The 21068-nt window shown below is 59.9% G+C and overlaps 1 protein-coding gene across 3 annotated transcripts; it reads left to right on the top strand.

Moving 5' to 3' along the window:
- The first annotated feature begins 7159 nt into the window (after window positions 1–7159).
- DUSP14 (dual specificity phosphatase 14) lies at window positions 7160–20532 on the top strand. Of its 3 annotated transcripts, none has more exons than XM_074922684.1 (3): window positions 7160–7324; window positions 17465–17563; window positions 19075–20532. In XM_074922684.1, exon 3 carries the CDS (start codon window positions 19193–19195, stop codon window positions 19787–19789), a length of 597 nt encoding a protein of 198 aa, XP_074778785.1. In that variant the 5' UTR covers window positions 7160–7324; window positions 17465–17563; window positions 19075–19192; the 3' UTR covers window positions 19790–20532. The 3 variants fall into 3 exon arrangements, with proteins under 3 accessions (XP_074778785.1, XP_074778784.1, XP_074778786.1); XM_074922683.1 differs by having other exon boundaries at window positions 19019–20532; XM_074922685.1 differs by lacking the exons at window positions 7160–7324; window positions 17465–17563 and adding an exon at window positions 18970–18989.
- The last annotated feature ends 536 nt before the right edge of the window (window positions 20533–21068 follow it).

Below are 21068 nucleotides of genomic sequence, written 5' to 3'. Positions count from 1 at the left end.
GCACAGCCCACCGAGGCACAACCGTCTGAGGACAGGTGAGTGATCCGTCACCAGAGACACACCGACAGCAGGATTTTGGGTACAAAAACCCACTTTTTTATCACTGGCTGGGGCCAGGCTGGCTGATGGAGGAGGCAGGACCAGGTCCTCTTCACCCAAGAGCTTTCAAACCACTTCCATTTAAATACAACTCAAGGAACAGACAAGCAAAACCCGCCCAGACAGTGCCAGCTGAGGCCGAGCTCGGGAGCGAGCTCAGCTGCAGGGGTTTTAAAACAGAGCAGGCTTTCTGCCGGAGGTTCCTCCAGGGCACGCGGGCTCCAGCCAACGCCAACAGATCCCTGCCTCTTCAGTGACAAACAGGGCTGGTGCTCCCTCCCCTCCACGCTCCCAGGAGCGCCATTAGACGACAGGAAAGAAAAGCCAGTGCTCGGGCACGGGGCAGCCCCTCTCCCCATCACTCCTGTCCCTCTCCTCCCAGCCGGGTGGGCGCCGCTATGGCCCCTCTGGACCATTTCCCAACACTCAGGGAAGGTGGTTTTGGGGAGAAAAAGCTGTTCCTGAGCTCCTGGCTGCCTCGCCGGTCCCTCCTTCTTTAAATCCCGGCTCCTCTCCGGCTCCTCACAAAATGTCTCCGTCGCTGCCTGCCAGACCCGGCTCCAGCCTCCCAGGAGCTAGCTGTCGCCTCCGTGTCATTTGGAGAGGCTTTGAAAGGGGGGATCTATCTTTATCCACGCCGGGAAGCGCCATGCGCGGCTCTGGCACTGTGCAAGTAATTAACAATAATGAAAAGTTGGGGTTGCCATGGATATGCTGTTCTATTTACAATGCTCATCTCTCCCCATCACCCAGACCCGTGCAGCAACCGAGGGAAATCAGAACCCCATTCACTGCTTTGGCGTGTGGTTTTATTTTTAACCGGGATGCTGTAATAAGAAGGCGGGACGTCGCGGGCAGGACAGCGGCTGCTCCTGCCCCTGCCACGGGCCGGCTCCTGCGGCTGTGCCTTGGGAAGCAGCACACGGCTTTCCGTGCTGCCCTGCCTCACCCAGACACGAGCTCTCTGCTCTCCGGATGGCTGCTGCCAGTGAAAAGAAACCCAATAAAAGCACTTTTCAGATACCTCGAACTAACTGGTTGTGGCTTTGCTGTAATAAAAAAAAAAGGAAAAGGAAAAAAACCCAAACAAAACCAAAACAGTCCCCACATGCCTTTTTTTAAGAACTTTGCTGCTAATGGGCTCTCACTTGAGACCCTGCCTGGGGACCAGTGTTAGTTCCTGGGGGGGTGGGTGAGGAAAAAGAGAAAACAAAAGGAAAAAACAGAAAAACCTTCAGCCTGGGGGTTGTTTTTGGCGGGGTCTTGCATGCACAGTGCTCTGGGAAGGCCAGACCTTGTCAGTACACTGCAGGCTCTCAGCTGAGGATTGCAGTTGGCTTAATTAGAGACTCAGGTGAACATGAAAGATTAAATATGGAACAAGGCTGGGGACAGGCGGGAAGACGGCCAGTTTGGGTTAATGTGCCGATATGGGTACCTGCAGGATTAATTACGCCAAGACTCGGGCGATGCGGGGAGGCAGTCGCTGCTCCATCCCAGCACGGGCTTAGTCACTGCTAATAGCCAGCGCGTGAGGTATGCACGGTATGAATCCTCTTCGGGGCTGTGCTCTTCGCCTGTCATTAAAAGCATCAGCGTTGGGGTTTTTTTGGGTCTCACAGCTGCCGTCACGCCGGCAGCAAACGCACTCGGCCCGTTGGTGACTCAGCCCGGGGAGGTGGGGGCTGCCTGGAGCAGATCTCGGGGGCTCCCCCGCTCCCCAGGCCGCTGCGGCGGAGCAGATAACGCCGATAACGAAGGCACAAGAAGCCCTAGTTTTAGTGCCTGCTCAAATTCCCGTCAGGTGGGGCCGGTGAAACCTAAACCACCTCCTTTTGCAGACAAACACCACCGTGCTGGAACAGCAGCTTTTCAGCTGTGGTTAAAGAAACACCAGAGCCACCCTCCTGGCCGGCGTGACACAAAAAAGGGAAAAATCCAAACCACTCGGCGATGCCCCATAGCGATTCTCCTCAGCTCTTCCAACAAACTGGTTCAGCAGCCTTCCGGGACAAACCAGCACGGATTTATTAGCAAGTTGCGGAGAGAGGGCACGCAGGGGCACAGGGAAAGCAAACGTGTTGCCACCCTGCTCCCTTCGACTGGAGGTGATGGGGGGTGCCAGGGAGCGAGCCCACCGGCAGCCTTGAACGCCCGCAGCCCCCCGGTCCCGCTTGGCTGCTCCCCACGGAGGCGTCCGCAGGCCAGACCGTGCATCCCACGTGGCACCCCATGGCAGCGCTGGGCCAGGACCGTGTGGGGACGCAACTGGCAACAAGGGCACAGGAAAAAGCATGAGAAATCCAGACAGGGAGTCAAGCACGAGCTCGGAGCAGGTGGGGTGTCAGTGTTTTGGGCCTCTTTGGCGTGGGAGCTGTTGGGCAATGCCGGCTCCATCACAGGCTCCCCACCAGCCCCGGGGAAGGATCACCTTTTGCACCAGAGAAAGCAACCCGGCACCCCTTGGGCTTTCCGTACCAACACTAACATCTCATTTCTTTTGCAAAGCCTGTCTGGAAAGTTAACGTTTCATGAACCAGCATCTGCAGGCGCCAGCACTCCCCGGCTGGGACTCCTTCCCATGAAATGCGAAGGGGTCGTGAGCCCGGCCCCGCTGTGCAGCGCTGGTGGGGCAGGCTCTGCACACTGGGCTTCCAGGAGATGTTTGAGGTCCCTGCGATGGGGCAGAGCCCCTGGTTTGGCTGCCCAGGAGGCGATGTGGGGGCTGGGATGGGGAGGGAGCCCCAGTGGGAGAGGCGCAGGGAGCAGCGAGCACCTTCGGGGAGGCCACGTCGGGCCGCCAGCCCGCGCTTCCCGCCCGGCCACGGAGCCTCTCCCGGGGTGTGGGGAGAGGGGCCAGGGAGGGACACAGCAACACCGCGGGTCTGGCTCACACACCCGCACCTGGATGAGCTCACCCAGCCCTCCCGAGACCAAACGGCACCCCGACACCCCTCTGCGCCCAGCGTCTCGCCGAGGGAGCTGCTGAAACACAGCCTGTACCACGGGGGCCCTGCACAACGCACCCGGCCACCCCGTCTCGGCTCGGCCGCTAACAAGGGGCCCATCAATACAAGAGGGAGATTCCCCAGTGCAATAAATACATAGAGCTGCATCCCATCGCCCTGTGGAGCCCACAGTCACCTATAGCCTAACAGCTGGGGCAGCAGAGGGAAAACCAGCCTTGGGGGACAGGGCTTTCCTCCCCGCAGCCTGGCCGGGCAGGCAGGAGCAGGAGCAGGCAGGGATGCCCGGGCTGCCGGGGGGAGGCACAAGGATTGCCCTGGCCGTGCCTACACCTCCAGCACACGTGGCTCCCCGCAGCTGAACGCAGCCAGGGGCAACACACTGGGGCTACAGAAACACTTCCTGCTCCCCCCCCCCGGCCCCGTGAACCAGAGCACCCCATGGATTTGGAAACGGTCACACACCCTCACTGCCGACTGCACCTCGGCCGCGTCCCGGGAGCCCCTAAACCAAAATCTCCCCCTTCCCAGGGGAACTTGGCCGTGGGTTGGGGTGTTCCTTGTGTCACTGGCAAGCAAACAAAAATCCTGCTGTGTTGTGACATCCCCCTGCCTCCCCAGAGAGGCCTCCGGTGACCCAAGTTCGGCCACTTAAATGGCACGCAGTGACCTGAAGCTCAGGCTTTGTTTTCCCTCATTAACGAGCCAAAGCCTGAGCCCCTCCTCAGGGATCTCTGCTCCACGCCGTCACCTCGCACTGAACGAGAGGTGGCCGACGGCTCCGCTCCTGGATTTACCCCCAGATCACTCGCTGCCTCGCCCAGGTCCCCGCTGCTGTCAGGGAGGCGAGGAGGAGAAGGCAGCACCCCAACACCGTGCCATGGCTCTCCTGGACACCTCAAAGGTGCCTTTCAGCTGGGGCACGGGCGCTGCTGGCACGGTCAGTGCCCGTTACGTTACCCCATGGTCTGACCACCTTGGGATGCAGTTGTCCCTGCAAAAACCCAGGAGGTCCCACGTCCCTGGGCTTTTTGCTTCACCCAGGGACCTTTTTTTTGCATCATGCCTGTACAGGCGGCCGAAGGCGGGGAAGAGTAAACTCTGTCGTAGCCATGGAAACTGGAGAGGATGGATGGATGGCGGCGGATCCCTGCACGCGCGGGCCAGGGCTGTGCAGAAATCAGCCATCTGCTCCCCACTCGGCTGGCCTGCGTGACCCTGCGGCTGCTGCCGATCACAGAGCGTGGCAGGAAAACACCCGGGTGATTCAGTTAATAGCCCTAATGACTGTGGCCGGACGCACCCTTCGGGAATGTGCCCAGGACAGCACCTCGCCGGGCTCACCCCAGCACACCGGGCCTGGCCGGTGCACATCTGCCAGGCTGGGCTGCGGTAAGGGGGTGAACCCCTCCAACGCCATCGCGCCCCAAGGCGCCCTGGGGTGTAATCGAGAGGGTCTGGTCCTGTTTCAAGCATCTTTGCCCCAACACGGTCTTTGTATCTCTTCCAAGAGGTGCACAGATCCCTACGGGGAGGTGGGGAAGCCTGCCCACGACACGCTGCCTGCCCCACGTTCTGCCCCACAGAACCTGGACGGCACCGATGGGAGCGTGGGCTGCCTCCTGGGGCAGGGGGGCCCACGGGGGCACCGCTGCCCCCCCCCCCCCACCAGGGCAGAGGGTGAGCAGGCAGCCGAGAAAGCGCTCGCTGCCCGACACCTCCCCTGCGCCCAAGAGCAAACCCCCTCAGTCCCCCCCACCTCCACGCATCTGTTTTGGCCGAAACAGCTCTTTGCAGGAGGGGAGGAGGACACCAGGTCTTCAGCAGCACCCAGCCTGCCCCCCCTGAGTGCCCCCCGGCTCCCCCCGTCCCTGCTCGTGCTCCCAGCGCCCACAAGCAAGCCCTTCGCCAGGGCTGAGTGCAGGGAGGAGCTGACATTTCCTTTTAGCTCCGGTACCCGCTGCATTTGCTGCGTCCTTGGGTCAAAGGCCTCCCAAGTTTCCCTCTTTGCATCCTCTAACCCACCATAAAAATACATGAAGCTCCCAGCGGGGTGAAGGTTAAAAGCACAAGTTACACTGTCATTAAAAATATCCGTCCACTGTTGTGCAAGTAGTTAAGAACCACCGGGATGAGCCAAGAGATTATTTCTCATTTAATGACAGTCAAATGGAGGAGAAATGAGGGGTTTAGATGCCTGGGGAGGAAACCCCACAGGTTGCTGAACCCCAAAACCCATCTTCATCATCCCCTACGCTGCCCGTGGCTGCCACCACCCCAGGCTCGCACTGCGAGGGCTCCAAGCTGCGCGTCGAGGGCACGGAGCCTCGGCCCCAGCTCCCGGGAGGCAGCCCCGGACCTTCAGCCGTCTCTCAGCTTCTTGCCAGACTTGAGACCGCCGGGGGTTCGGCTCTGCGCCGAGATGGTGCAGCTCCAAGGAAGAGGAAGAGCAGAGAAGAGCTGATGCAACACGGAGGCAAAGCAAACCTTGAGCTTGCAGAGCCGAAATCCTTACATTTTCATTTTTTGGCCTTTTGAGGTTTTTCTTAATTTGTCTATTTTTGTTCCTCACCCACCTCCGCGCTCAGTGTGATGAGAGCCTCCGCTGGAGAGGCAGGGCTTTAAGGAAGAGCACTGGCTGTGATAAAGCAGCAAGGCTCTTGGAAAAACAGCCTCTGGAGCAATAAACAGATTTGGTGCTGAGGGCTGTGAGGGATGGCTCCATCTGGGCTGCTGAGTCATGAAACCTGCTGAAGGGAGATACAAGCCCGAGGGCTCGGGGTAGGGGAAGTTTCCTATTAGGGATTTTTGCTATTTCGGTCCGAACGTGCGACAACACAACCAAAAACTGAACAAAAGCGGGCTGGGGTGGCAGTGCTTCACTCCCGCAGCCGGAGCGTTAAAGTGGAGGCGCTCCTCCTTCTCCTCCTCCTCCTCCTCCTCCTCCTCCTCCTCCTCCTCCTCTCCCCAGTGCCCGGCAGCCTGGTCCCATCCCTGCCATGGTGGTGAGGTGGGGGGTGGGAGCAGACCCTTCCACCTCAGCCTGACGGTTTCCAGTCGAAGCCAAACTGTCCCCTTCGCCGTGCGGGTCCCCCCACCCACGCTGTCCCTCCTTGGGGACCCCGGCCCATGCTGCTGCCGGCAAGGGACCAGCCTGGCCCCCACCACGGTGCCCACGAGCAGCCCTGGGAGCCAGGGCCCCCCCGGGCCCCTCCTTCCTTTACCCTGGTTCCCAGCGCGAGGAGGAGAGAGCAGTGGCTGTGGCTTGGGGATGTCCCGAGTCCACAAAAACCAAGTTCAAATCTGTCCTCGGGCTGTCCCACTCCCTGCTGGGCACCCACCTCGTCCCCGCAGGGACTCTGGCACGTCCCCATCCCCACAGGGACCCCGCCACATCCCCACGCACTCTGGCAGGGTCCCCGACATGTCCCACCCCCAACGGGCCCCACCGTGCTCCTGCACAGACCTGGCTACATCCCCACACGCTGTCACCTCCTCAGAGAGACCCTGCCCCATCCCCAGAGGGGTCCCGCCACCCTTCACTGACTCTGACACATCCCCAGCACCCCCGGGCCCCGTCACGGCCCCACAGGGCCCCCTACTCGTCCTCAAACCCCACAGGGCCCCCGTTATGTCCCCGCAGGGACTCCCACTCATCCCCCCAGAGCCCCTCACTCGTCCCCAAGCCCACAGGGACCCCCCACTCGTCCCCACAGGTTGCCATGTCCCCACAGGGACCCCCACTCCTTCCCCCACGACGCCGTATCCCCACAGGGCCCCGCACTCGTCCCCGCACGCTGCCATATCCCCACAGGGCCCCCGTCACGGCCCCCCAGGGACCCCCACTCGTCCCCAACGCCACAGGGACCCCCCACTCCTTCCCCCACGACGCCGTATCCCCACAGGGACCCCCGCTCGTCCCCACAGGCCGCCATATCCCCACAGACCCCCGCAGGGGCGGGCCGGGGGTCGCGGGAAGCGCTGTCGCCCCCCGCCCGCGGCGGGACGCGGGGCCCGGGCCCCGGCGGCGCCTTTAAGGCTGGGCCGGGCGCCAGCTGCCTCCGCCCCGGGGCAGAGCCGGGCGGGCCGGGCCCCGCCGTAGCCTGGAAACCGCCGCTCGGCGGGCGGAGGGCGGCCCCGGCAGCGCCGCGGTCAGGTGGCAGCCCCGGTAGACGGAGCCCGGCTGCCGCCCGATAAAAGTCCTGCCCCGCCGCCCCGCCGCGGCCGTGAGGGAGCGCGGAGCCGCCGGAGCAGCCATGGTGAGAGCGGGCCGGGGGGCGAGGAGGGGGGGGAGCGCGGGGCCCGGGCTCGCCCCCGCCCCGGGGCCGGTAGCCAGCGCCGCCTGCCAGGGCCGCCGCCGTTCCCGGCTTTCCCTGCCGCGATATTTTAACGCTCGCTGTGGTAAATGCGCCCGCCAGTGCCCCCCCTCGAGAGCGGGGCAGCGCGGGAGACACCCCCCCCTACACACCACCCCCCCCCGGTGCCCCTCGTCGTGGCCTCAGGGCTGGCGGCACGGCCGGGGCAGCGCTGCCCCCCTCCCAGCTCGCCCCCCTCGGAGCGGGGGTACGCGGGCTGCGCTTATCAGCCCCCCCGGCCCGGCGCGGAGGGGCTGGATGCGGCCCTCGGTGCCGCGGTCACTGCCAGGGTCAGGGCGGTCCCGCCTGTCCGAGAGGGTGGTGGCCGCGGTGGGACGGTGCGGGCCACCAAGGTGGCCACACCGGGAGGTGCCCGAAAGAACAGGACGAGGCGAAAACCTGGTGGCGGGTGGTCGAACCCCGAGCAAGCCCGGGCGGAGAGCGGGGCTGGCGACCGACCCTCGCCGGAGCAGCCAAGCGCCGAGGTCGGGTCTTCCCTCGACGTGGAAACCGGCCTCAGCCCACGCGGTGCTGCCGGAGCGGAGCCCCGGGGCCTGGCTCCCGCCCGCCGGGGTGCCGGGCGCCCTGGGCACCCCCGTCCCCGCAAACCCGGGCGCCCTGGGCACCCCCGTCCCCGCAAACCCGGGCGCGTGCCGGGTGGCCCCAAAACCCAAGCGGCTTCGTGCGCGGCCCTTGACTCAGCGGCTGCTGTGAGCAACGCCGGTAATCGATGAGTGGTGTTTGGCTGTAGGGAGATGGGGAAGGATTATAACCTGTTCGACTGGGCAGCAAATGAGTCTTCTATTCTGAAGCTCGGAGTATTGACAGATGTCCTAATATCGCGTTGCGAGTTCAGTTTATCCCTAGCGCCGCTGCCACGGGAGTGGTGGAGGGATTAGCACCGTCAAAACACTGTTTTTCTCTTACGATAAACCGGATCAGCTGTCCCTGCTTTAGAAGGGAGCAGATTCCTCCCCCAGGCCTCTCCATCCACCTTGGTGCGTGCCGTGTTGCCGGTGGCTGGCCAGGCTCTGTAGCGCTCCGGCTCCCGGGCAATGGAAACCACGAGTCCCCGGTTTGGGGAGCTCGTGCTGGTCCCCACCGGCAGAGACCTGCTGCCATGGCTTGGCTAACGCGACCCCGGTGAACGACAGGAGGGGAGCAGCAATGCAGCAGGTTTTAATCGATTTGTGCCTAGAAGGTGTGAACGTGCAGCCCCTGCCTGTCCGTCCTGCCCCCGAGAGCTCGCCTGGGTCCGGGACTGGGGCGTGCACGTCCCAGCCTTCCCCCAGAAACAAAGGGGAAATCCCAGGGATTTTGTCCAAGCTCTGCGGGGTCTGCTGCAGGCTCTGGCAGCGCTTCCTTGTCGGTCAGGGCAATATTAAAATTTGCATGGCTTAATTCCATTCCTGATCCCAGCTGGAATCTCGGAGCTGGAAAGGCAGAGAGCTCGTGCTGCTCTAGTGCTAGAAACGTACAGGGTGTGTGTGTGTGGGGAAAAAAAATCTAAACCAGACATTACGGGAGGGAGGAAAGAAATGCAGAAGCCTACACGAGAAAGTCTCAGACCTCTGTTTTGAGACTTGGTATCAGCTTTGTCCCGAGGAACCGGCCACGTGGCACATCTGGGCGTCGAGGCAGAAGTCAGGGATGAGGAGAGGGGAAAAGGCACCTGGGCAAGGCAGTGGGTACCGGGAGCAGCTTCGCTCCTGCTCACTGAGCTCTACACAAGGCTGTTCACCAGCGCAGAGGAGAAGCCTTCCAGGCTTCCTGCCACCACTGCAGGACCTTCCTTCCAGGGTGGTTTTCCCTAGAAGGTGGGGGTAATGCTTCAGACCAGGTACACAGCCCTCACCACACACACACTGATTTATCACTTCAGAAAAGATATGTCGAGCGGCCATAACGCAAACAGAAATGCAAATATCTAGCAGATAGGGCTCTGGCATTTGGAAATAGCTGAGAAGTATCTGAGGAGGAGCCCCAGCTCCCCAGCTGTTTGGAAACAAAGCCTTAAACTAGAAGGCAAACGCACTGCCCCCCCTTCCTTGGGCACTGCAGGGCTGGGGTGGCTGCAGAGCACTCCCTAGTGCCAGCACTACAGCTTGTGGGCTAGTCTCACACGGCTACTCCCCTGCTTTAAAAAAAAAAAAAAAAAGAAAAATAATAATAACAAATATCAGGCAGGCTTTAGTTTCCCAGCAGGAAGCTTCAACAGGTGCCCCTGTGCTCCCTCCAGCCCCACAGCTGGCCAGGTTGGGGTTCCCAGCCTGATGAGACTTCCTTTTTGCCTCTGTCAACACCCCACCCCGCAGCACGGAGGGTGGCTGCGGGTCCTTTCCCCTTGAGGGGAGGCTGAGCAGCAGCTCATGAGGGCAGGAGTCCCAGTTTGCGAAGGAAATCTGAATTTTCTCAGTGTTCCTTCTGCTGGGCAAAATACAATTTCCCCCAGCCTTGAGCAGACAGAGCTACGTACCGGGAGGCGAGGGGCGCTGGCCCTGCGCTGCTTACATGGGAAGCATTCGCTGCCGCATGTAAACTTGATTTCCCACTAATTGATTAAAATTAGCCTCCCTTCCTGTTACCCTAAGCAACCCCATCGATGTGCTCAGAAGGTGACCTCATTCCTTACAGCTGCTGCGGGCGGGCACAGCCACCAGGCCATTCCCATCCTGCTTTCTTGCTTCCTGCTTGTACTGCCCGATGCCGAACCACTGGCTGGCCTTGGAGAGCGTGGCCAGCCCCTGCCTGCCGGGGAGTCTTCTGGTGGGGCTACGTCACGGTCAGGTTTACCAGGGGTGCCAGGCTTTGAGACCCCCCCAGAGCAGCTGGGCTGCATCCAGAGCATACACCAGTTGGCAGTGCCCCTGGAAAAGGTCCGGGTGAGCGCCAGCGTGGAAGCACCGGACAGTTTCCAGGGCACGTTGCAGTGAATTTGCAGCTACCTTGGATTTAATGGGGTTTGAGGTGGGCTGACAGGGACGGGGTAGAGCCTGGAGCTGCTGCCCCAGTGCACAACCCTGCCACGTAAGCAAGAGGCACAACCCAAGCAGCCCTGGTCCCAGCAGAGAGCAGGGTCACACAGGAGCGAGCGCACCAGGTCCCTCCGTTTTGTTCAACTAATAAGGAAGAGATTGTGTCCCTCCTGTCAGCTGTGACTGCGCAGGGCACGTCCCCAGGAAAAACAAGGCTCCATCTTGCAGCGCCCTGGGAGCCAGCGCCAGGCATGGGTCTTGCTCCCTGAGCACACCCCGGCTCCTCTCCATCCGTGTCCCTCTGGGGTCACGCACACTTGGACACAGGGAGCAGGGGATGGAGCAGGGGAGCTTTTCTAAATTCCACCAGCAATCCAGGTGCCATCAGCTGGTGCCAAAATAAGCCGTAGCCCTTCAGAGCAGACGGTATCTCCACTCGGGGTTTGAAAACAGCCCTTGGTATTCAGCTGAGTATGGAACTGATGCTGCACACAACTGTAGGATCCCATCCATGCCTCCTCATGGCTTAATTCTGGTTTTTAAGGAGAATTTCACCACTTGCCAGTGAGTTTTTAAGACAGACGTGGATGGCCATGCTACTGGCTTGCGCTGGGGCCCTGCAGGTGAGCCCGACTCCCCCGCCACTCTCTCCGAGCGACTGGCGCGTTAGAGCTGGCAGCTCCAAAATAACAGACGCTGCTTTAAAAAGAAAGATGGTTTGTTTTTCTTGCATAAAATCCTCTTGCTGGTTGCCGAGAGAAGCTTGTCCCCTGAGCGGAGCAGCTGTATCATGCAGGAATTTATAAATATCAGTGTGCTCTCAGTGGCGCCCGTGCCTGCTCCCCCTCTTGCCCCATCCCTGCTGCCGGCCGGGAGCTCTCCCATGGCGAGAGGTTTTGCTGGCAGGATCCAGCTGTGGAGCGGGGAGGAAGCACCCCTGCCTGTTCCCGCTCCGCAGCGGCAGGAGGGGGTGGCTGCGTGGCAGGGAGCGTGGAGCGTGCCCGTGGGCAGGCTCTGCTGCCTCCCGGGGAAATAGTGGCAGCGTGAATAAAGAGTCAGCCGAGCTGCCTCCCCCTTGCCTGGGGAGAGGCACGCAGGCAGCCAGGGACCCTGGCTGATGGGCCAAGCAGCATCCTCGGATGGATCCTCCTAAAAACCTCACCACACATTTTTGGTGCTGGGTGACTAGGAAATCAAGGAGGCAGGCTTTGCCTCACAGAGCGAGGAGGGGCTGAGGGGCTGGCAGAGCACTGCCAGGCATTCAGGAGCTCGTCACTGGGCTGATTTAGAAGTCACCAACCATAAGGCATGCCCTGATGCTCTGTAAACGCCTGCAATGCTACCCATGCGTTTTCCAATTGCTCGTTAACCCCTTATAAGTTTGCTCAGTGTATTATCCCCAGCAGCCTGGTCACAGACCAAGGCTCGGTGATGCGATCTGCCTGCAGCGTGGGCAGAGACTGGCTGCAGGAGCAAGGATGCTGCTCCTGAGCTGCAGAAGGCAGCTGGGTGAGGCTTACAAAGTCCTGGCCTTACCCAAGCCTGCCCAGAGCACCAGGCGTGCCATCGGTGCCCGTGGAAGGGAGGTGAGCTGTGACGCAGGAGCATCTGCCGTCACCCCTCCAAGGGCAGCGTCACAGCAGGCTGGGACAGGCTGATTAGGGTTCGTCAGCCCCGCAGCCTGGAGAGCTGGCTCGGGTCATGGGAGCAGCCTGAATTCCAGGGGTGTGGAGGAGGCAGTGCTGCACCAGGGGAAACAAGGCTTTGTGCTTGTGGACTCAGTGTATTTGATCCAGGAGTGTGCAAGGGATAAGCCTTGGGACCCATTGCAGCCATACCCTGTGAGATTCTCCTGTAAAGGGGAGTCACGCCCAAAAGGCACCACGAAACCTTTGGGAAGTTACCAGGGTGTTCTTGCAAGCGCAGGAGACCCGGTTGTGCTGTGGGAGCAGCCAGGCCTGCGCAGAGCTTCAGGCAGACAGATTATTATCTTGGTTCAACATCTGACGGCTTCCATCCTGCGCTCACCTGAGAGGGTAACGCAGGCGGCAAGCGGGAATCAATCAGGGTTCGGCCAAGGCATCACCTCATCATCCTCTCCCACTTCTCCTGCCTTCTTTTCCGCTTCAAAACCAAACTGCTCGTCCCTTCTGTCACGGGGATGTGCCGCAGGCTCTGCACCACCCGCCCGAGTGGAGTCTGTCCCCGCTCCAGGAGCGCGTCCACGATGGCCGGAGGCAGCAGAGCAGAGCCCCGGCGCAGCGCTGAGCTGCGGCCGCTGCCGTGGCGCCGGGGAGAGACAGGCCTGCCGAAGGCCTCGAGCCCACTTCACACTCCCCTGGACTCTGCACGAGCGAGACCTGACCCTGAGAATGGCTGCAGTTTGTGCTCTCTGCCAAAATTTATTTTAAATGCTCTTCTCCAAGACCATTTCTGAAGCAATTTGCTGTTCAGCCTGGTTAGGAAGAGCCCTGAGCAGGCTTGTTCATTCAGTGCCTGCAGTATTGACTCTTCTCTTTACTGCAGCATTAGAGAGCATTTGTCATCTCCAAAATGAATAACTTTTCCTCTCCTGGGAAGGGGGAGAAGGCTCGCTTCAGTACTGACATTTCACACACCCAGCTTGCAAACCTGCTTCGAATCCCAGATGATGCTCTGGGACTAAAACCAGGGGCTTTGGTGTCTTTGCTCTGTCAGCGGAGCAGGGCCCGCTGCTCACCTGCTCCTCCCCACGCACTAAACTTGCCCAGCACCTCTGGGGCGCTGCCCTCTGCACCCTCCGAGGACACCCTGCTCAGCCGTCCCCTCCGGGCAGCGGTGGGGCGGGAGGAGCAGGACGGCTGCCGGAAAGCCAGGGGAACCCCACGAGTGGCAGCACCAGCCATCCCTTCCCACCCGGCGAGCTGGCTCCCGAGTCACATGTCTGCAGAATTTCCCGTGGTCCGGGAGGAGGGTCAGGGGCAGGCTCTCACCCCTGCCAGGCACCGGCTACGTTGCCACGCTACTGACAGACAGGCTGACACCAACTGCAAGTCTTAAGTCCCTCAGGAAGGAGTCACAGCCTGTGCTCTCAAGCCAGAAGAGCCTTAAAAAAAAAAAAAAAGAAAATAATAAAAAACCCACCAAATCAGAGAAAATAGAGAAAATCACCCAGCAGCACCAGAATAAGAAACCAGAAGCTCAGACTTGCCAACTCATTGTCTGTAGACCAACAAGCAAGGCGTTCCCCTCCTGTCCTAGAGATCACAGCGTATTTAACTAACAGCTGCCTGGCTTTCGAGCATTCAGAGGTGTTTTCAAGCCTTTTTCTCAGGAGGCCCAGGAACGCTTTCCTGTGGGAATGTTTGTTAGCAGCACTGCATTCCTGGGAGCAAAAGCAAGAGAAACAAACTCCAGCTGTCACAAGATTTGGACGACCAGAGCCGTAAGCGTTGCCAGCAGCAACCTGTCTGAGGGACTGGACCACCCGACACGCAAACCATCGCGTCGGTATCGTTGTGTTGCTTTTGAAATCCTCTTGCCCGGAGAGGAGCCGCTCTGATCTTGGGAAATCCAGCCCAGGTGGGATACTGGTGTCAAACTGGTCAGTGCTGTGATGGCACGCGGCACAGGAGCAGCTACGGCGGGCAGAGCGCCTGCCCCTTCTCCCGGCAGACCCAACCCCTGCTGGGCCACGCGGCCGAGCCTCGGGTGCGGCAGAAACAGGCGCAGCCCCGACACGAGCCGGACGCACCTGAGCGGTGGGTCTGCGGAGAGCCGGTGGGTGCAGGACGAGGGCCTGGCTACGGTGGGTGCTGGAGAAATGGCCCCTCGCTGTAAACCCGCACCCAAGGACAGTGCTGGCCAGGACCTGTGTGGGGAGGACCCGAAGGCTTTGAAGACCAGAGTCATCTCCAGGCTGCAGTTACCCACCTGCCGCCCCCACCCCTGATTATGAAGATGAGAGAAATAGCAGAACCCACGTGCCAGGGTGGGAAGAGGCTGCACTGGTGCTGCCCCCTGTGTCACCAGGGACCCCCTGCCACCCCGGGGGAGGTCCCAGCACTCCCCAGCAGCCCAGCGGGGTGGGCACGCAGCCGCAGCTGGTCTCAGTGCATGGGGAGGACCAAGGCAGAGTCGAGAAAAGGATCTGCTCTGGGTCAGGGCTGTTACAAGATTAATTAATCCATTAATTGGAGTCAGCTCAGCAAACAAGGATGTGACAGCAGGAATATCTGGCTGCTACCGGCCCACCACCAGGCAGGCTTTGCCCGAAGGACCACGCTGCACCCGCTGGGAATTTCGGCCCTTTGTGGGAAGCCACAGTCACATCCTGTCCCCCTCGGAGGGGGCTTCCAGCTGCGCCCTTAGCCAGCCCCGGTTGTGACGAGCCAGCTGAGACAGGCCCCAGCACCCCGAGGATGCTGACCTCAGGCCTGTGGGACCACCCCAGCCTACACAGCCACTCAGAAACCCAAACCGAGACGAAATGTGAGGAAATGCGGTTGGTTTTTTCCCCCGGGGTGGTGCAGGCTGGCTGTAGTGGAGCAGCTCTCCCTGGCTCAGGGCAGGGGCTGAAGGAGCCCCCGGGCCAGTGCGAGGAGCCCGTTTGCCGCTGTGCTGGCCTCTCCTGCCACCGTCCCTGGGTGCCAGAGGTGGCACAGCCAGGCTGCGCTGTGTTGCGTGCCCCACTTCATCTTCAGCTATTTTTCTCTTTTTTTATTTTGTGCACACAGCAACTGCTGGGAAGAAGCTTTTCATTCTCTGCCTCTCTCTCTGCCCCAGTACAATGACGGGAACTACCGCATGAAGAGCAACAGTGTTGGGTTACAGCAGGGACGCGCCGGATAAAGCGGGTGTGTTGAGAAAGGCAAACGGAGTTTCACGGGAGCCAAACAACAGATTTGAGGCAAGCCTTTGTCCGAAGCTGGGGCCAGGCAGGAGGGCGAAGAGAAGGAGCAGCTATCAGGACAGATAAAGGCTCCTGCCTGGGAGCCTAGTGGCAGCTCCCAGTCGTCGGCCGAAGGCCCCGCACCCAGCACGCAGCCTCTGCCAGCCGGGCCCCGTTCATTGTCAGGCTCCCTGCGAGCAGGCAGCTGCTCAGCCGGGTGTGTGTGGGCAGGAGGACCGCGGCTTTGTCACATGCCTGAGACAGCGTGTCGCAGCCGGTGGCATCCCAGCCAGCTCCTGCTGCCGGAGCCGGGAAACACGGGAAGGGACACTGGCACCTGCCCCTCTCCCTTAGCACCTTTCCTCCAGCATCATCTGCTCCTGCTGCGGCCGGCGGGCACCCTCCTTGGCTACCAGGGATTTGGTCTGATGAGCACAGCAGCCTTATCTCTCACTTACATAATGAACTCCTCTCCAAAACATTAACCCGTTCTGCAGCAGAGCTGTTCTGGTTGGAGCAGAGGCAGTGCTGCCTGGTGGCGGCCATTTGGAGCCCCCGGGGAGTGGTGTGGCGCTGGGACACGGGACTGCGGGCACCCGCCTGCGTCCCCAAAATCCACCCTGTCCCCCCCACTGCTGCAGACAGCAGGGAGAGGGGGGACAGATGGACAGACAGACGCCTCCCTTGCACTGCTCCTCTCTTCTCGGGGAAGCAGTGTGTCCCGTAGCCCATCTGACTGACCGCTGGTCGCGGGTGGCACGCCGTGTGCAAGCAGGCTTTGCAGAGCGAGCCCAGCCTGTCACATGCAAATGTCTGGATAAGTTGCTGCCTGCAAACAGGAACCACTTTATGGAAAGCAGCAAAGCCCTTCCCAAACCGCCCTGAGGAATGCTCCGAGTCCCTCTGGGGAGCAGCCAGAGCCCAGGTGCGGCAGCGTGGACGTGGGGGTGGCAGGGGCAGGCCAGCGTGCTCAACCCCAAGCAGCATGTCAGAGCCCTGTTGGGGCAGAGATTGGGGTGCCTGGTTTGGGGGAGCAAGGCAGGGAGGCTGCTGCCCTGCTCCCAGAGGTGCTGAGGCACCAGCAGGCCCTTGGCAGGCGAGCGGGGCCAGGCAGCACGTTTGCAGATCGCCCTCCGCTAACATTTCCCAGCCATCCTCGAGGGAGGTGTGGCATTAAAAAAAAAAAAAAAAAATCCAATTTGGGTTTGTCGTTTGGCCTCCGACCAGCTTGCCTCAGCTCCCCAGCGGTTGCCAGAGCCGCCCGGCCCGCCCTGCCTGGCAGCGACCCTGCGCCACGGCCTCCCCGCTGGCCTCCTGCCCCCAGCCTGCCCGCAGCCCCCCCGGGCGCAGCAGCTCTCCCTTCTCCGACCCCATCTCCAAAGCCAATCCAGCCCCTTTCCCTCCTTGCTCCTGCTCCAGAGCTCAGCGCGCAGGTTCCTTCATCATTTTAAAGCCACGTGGGGAAGTCGTGGGCCCGGGAGGCCACGGAGCAGCCCCAGCCCCTCGCTGGGGCAGAGGTGGCCGAGGGATGAGCCACAGGGCGGGCGAGGAGCGGCTGCCTTGCTCAGAGCCGGGTTGGGGGCTGATGTTCCTCCCGCTCCCCGTGGCCCAGCAGCTTCACCTGCGCTCTGGGGGCTCGTAGGATTTCTGGTCTGGCAGGAGAAATAAAAGCAGGGGGTGCTGCCGCCGTGCTCCGCTCCCCCGGAGCGCGATGCCCTGGCTCACGGCCCCAGCACTGCCCCTTCCCCTGCAGCCCCAGCAGTGCGAGGGGGCAGAGTCCTCCCCGAGGGGCTCCAGGAACGTGCTCGGGGCACTGTCAGAGGAAACGCAGACCTGCGCCGTCTGGCTGGGACTAGGCGAGCGTCTTGGCAGATGCTAAAGGAGACGTTAGAGCAAATTAATTACTTAAAACTTTTTTTTTTTTTTTTTTGAGTCATGACTTCTGTGCCAGCCTCGGATTCCTCTGGGCCCACCGTGAGTTGGAATGCTGTGTTGGCAGCGGTTGGTGACGTTACGCTGTCGGCAGCAAGTGCCTTCCTGAGGCCTCTGCCTCTCCGCGGGGAGCGGGCAGGGGAGCTGCCGTCCTCCCTCCCAGATCTTGGACGACCACCTAAACGGGGCTCAGCGGAGGGGCTGCCCGGTGCCCGGTTTGGGGCCAGCACGGATCCCAGTAATCCCCGTGCTCTCCTCTCTCCCCAGCTCAGCGTCGGACGCGCTCTATGAGCCATCCCAGCTTCAGCAGCCCGCAGCACCCGTCTGCCCGTCGGTGATTTGGAGCAGGACAGTTTGTTACCGAGTGTAAGTACCTGAATCCTTTGTGTTGTCAGTAACAGCTGTTGGAGAGCAGGGATTTCCCCTGCTCAAAGGACTTGATTCCTTTGAAAAAAAGAAACCCCACACCTTTCCTTGCTGCTCCAGCTGGGTGACTGCGGTGGGGGTGTCCGCAGGGGGAAGCCGAGCGCTCGCAGCTGCAGCAAAAATCTTCTTGTTGGGGCATGAACTCTTGCAGCACTGGCACTTTGGGCCCATGGATTCAGGAGCTGCTCAAGTAGCTGCCAGCAGGGAACAAGCCACAGAGGAAACCGTGTTATGCTCATTAAGTTACCGTAGCGCAACGCCATGCCAAAAATCCTCTGGCAGCGTTACCAGCCGCTGCTGAGACCTGCCGGCGCTTCCCAGAGCGCAGGATGCGGACAAGCTGTCGTGTCAGCACAGGGGAAGCTGCCGTCGGGGTCTCTCAGCCCTCTGAGGACTCTCTGACCCGGGGAGTTAACTGCTGGAGGGACAGACACCCCCCCTGCCCACGGCGCTGAGCAGCCCCCAGATCCCCTCCCCGTGGCGCCCAGGGCCGTGGCAGTGGGCTCAGCTGTACCTGGGCAGGGCAGGGGCTCCCCAGCCTCTGCCGTGGCCCATCTCGAGCTGGAGAATGCACAGCTGAAAGGAGATGGCAGATTACTATCGCTCCGGGGCTTGTCCCTTTGCCTGTGGCTTCTCCACTGGCTTCAGCGAGGTCCTAAAGGAGTCCGGGAAATAAAAGCAGGGTCCTTCCTGCTCCCGGGGCTGTGTGGCTCACCCAGGCCATCCCGAGCCTTTGCGGCGTGCGGCATTCTCCAAAGCATTAGTCAGTCATTAAAGCAGCAGGAAAGAGCCTCCCTTGTCCCAGCCTCTGCTTTGGTTTTACTCTCGGCTTCTGACATAACCAGGTCACTCTTTCCACACTTCCCCAGCCTAGATGAGAGCCGATGACTGATCTGGATGGACATGACTCACTGCTTTTTCTAATGAGCAACTTTCCTCTGTTTATGTACTTTGGCGGGGCCTTTCATATACCTAAAAAAGGAGAAGGGTGCCATCGGGGAGAGGGCAGGGTGATCTAAATTGCTGGCATCTGCAGCCAGTCCCAGTGAGCTGTTTCTCACCATCCCTTTGGACTCGGGCCAGCTGTGAAGTTGCTCCTTTTAAAAGAGCATGGGAAAGGTGTAGCTAAATTTCCACGTGCTAATCGGGGTGAAACACCGTCCGGGCCCACAGGTAGGCTGCCTAAACCCTCGACGAGTAATTGGAGCTAATTAGGCTGGAAGCTTCTTTTTTTTTTTTTTTTTTTTTGTGTTAATATCTGTCCAGGCGATGCCTGGGGGCCCTGTGGTAATAAGCACTGTGCAAACCCTGAACCGCCTCACCCCACGGAGGTTTCCTGGTAGGAGGTTGTCCAGGCCACAGCGGGGTGAGTTGGGTTTTCCTTTTCTCTTGCAGAGACGTGGCCCCACCGGACAGCTGCCCGCTGATGTGGCATCGCTTGTGTTTTGCAGTGACTAAGCGGAGAAAGCTCGTGCTGTCCTAGCAGCACCAGGCCAGACAATCCTTCCCTTGGCTGAAGATCCCATTGGATCTCTTCCCATAATGGAAGCGTGAGTGCCAAGATCCTCCATGACCTCCAGAAGCCACAACTCCTTACCGAGAACTCTGATGGCTCCGCGAATGCTTTCTGAAGGTGCCCTTGGGGGCATCGCCCAGATCACCCCCTCGCTGTACCTGAGCCGGGGCAGCGTCGCCTCCAACCGGCACCTGCTCCTCTCCCGGGGAATCACCTGCATCATCAACGCGACCATCGAGATCCCCAATTTTAACTGGCCCCAGTTTGAATACGTGAAAGTGCCTTTGGCTGACATGCCCAACGCCCCCATCTCCCTGTACTTCGACAGCGTCGCCGACAAGATCAACAGCGTGGCGCGGAAGCACGGGGCCACCTTAGTGCATTGTGCCGCCGGCGTGAGCAGGTCGGCCACCCTCTGCATCGCCTACCTGATGAAGTACCACAAGGTGACCCTCTTTGAGGCCTACAACTGGGTCAAATCGCGGCGCCCCGTTATACGCCCCAACGTGGGCTTCTGGAGGCAACTGATAGACTACGAGAGGAAGCTCTTTGGGAAGACGACGGTTAAAATGGTACAGACACCATATGGCATCATCCCAGATGTTTACGAGAGAGAAAGGAGACCCCTGATGCCTTACTGGGGAATTTAATGTGACTGCAGACAGGAAGCACAACCGAAGGGACTCGCTGTTCTGAGTCAACCAGACTGGAGACATTCCCTTCTCCTTCTACAGCCAACTTGGTTCTTTACCATACAGCAGAACCTCAACTAATTCTCACCTCACTAACCTGCAAGGCCAACGATTCCCTTCAAAGCATTTCTCTCTACAGGGATTCCCCCATCCGCATTTCTCTGATTTAGCAGAATGAGGTCTCCTTATAAGTTGATTCCTTCCATAAAGCCTCCCTCTCTTTTTCAGTCAGTTTATTAGTATCCTATGAGGAAAGGCCTGAAAGGCATTTGGCAGAGTTAATGAACAAAGTGCGCTTTGTGATGCGGTAGCCTGGATATTTCATTAATAGCTTGTTTGCTTCCTTGCAAAATCCTGTAGTGGCTAGGGAGCGGCACTAGCACAGAAGGAGCGAGGTCCTACTCCACGGCAGTGGGTTCTTCCATGAGCCGGGAAGGCAGGCGTGCAGGCTTGTGGGGCTAGTGCTGGTGTTTTCTTTAACATCCGTAGTGACTCTCAGTATATAGTGTTTGAGATCTTTAGTCAGCTCTTAATCTGTATTAAAAGTTTAAAAAAAAGAAAAAAAAAAAAAAAAAAAAAGAGTGAAGTCAGTCCATGTCGGCCACAAGCAAAATAAAATTTGAATGATTCAAATCAAAAAAAAAAAACAAGATCCTTTTTCACTCATTCCATGCCGGGGCAACAGCCCTGGAATACACTTACACTTACTGAAAACGCTGGTGTTTTTTGTGGGTGGAAAGGAAACAGAGATCTTGTCCAAACGTGGCTTAAGACAGAAGCGAGAGGTTAACCCTCCCCGCGCTGGACAGCCAAAGAAACGTTTAGGAAACTCTTGTGTGCGTGGCCACCTTCCAGAGGGGCTGGGCTGTGTTTTCCAATATTCAATCAACCAGTAAATTGGAAGTAGGTAAATCCGCTTGATTAGCTCTTAAGTATGGTCGTGATCTGCCTTAGCCCATCTCTGAATCACTTCATTATGTCCTCAAGGTTATGCTGCATTCTAGAGTTATTCTGTGCGACACGGCGATCTGCTCAGCCTCCCGGAGGAGGATGGCTTCCCGGGGAGGCCTTGCCTTGGTCTGCGCCTGACGAGAGCGAGTCCAGCCCAGGAGGGGGGAGAGGCCTCCGGGCCGTGGCTGCCCTCCCTGCGGACGGGAAGGGTCTGGTTTCGTTGGAGTGTAACGGGAGCACCATGAGAACAAGGCAAGTCCGTTCCTGGATGAGACGTTTGTGTCCT

The sequence above is a fragment of the Athene noctua genome, chromosome 19 (assembly GCF_965140245.1).
Source record: "Athene noctua chromosome 19, bAthNoc1.hap1.1, whole genome shotgun sequence".
NCBI lineage: Eukaryota > Metazoa > Chordata > Aves > Strigiformes > Strigidae > Athene > Athene noctua.
The sequence above is the reverse complement of the archived record's forward strand: the minus strand, read 5'-3'. Positions and strand labels throughout refer to the sequence as shown.

Coding starts and splice junctions, on each gene's coding strand:
- DUSP14 (XM_074922684.1), top strand. CDS start 19,193: ATGACCTCCAGAAGCCACAACTCCTTACCGAGAACTCTGATGGCTCCG.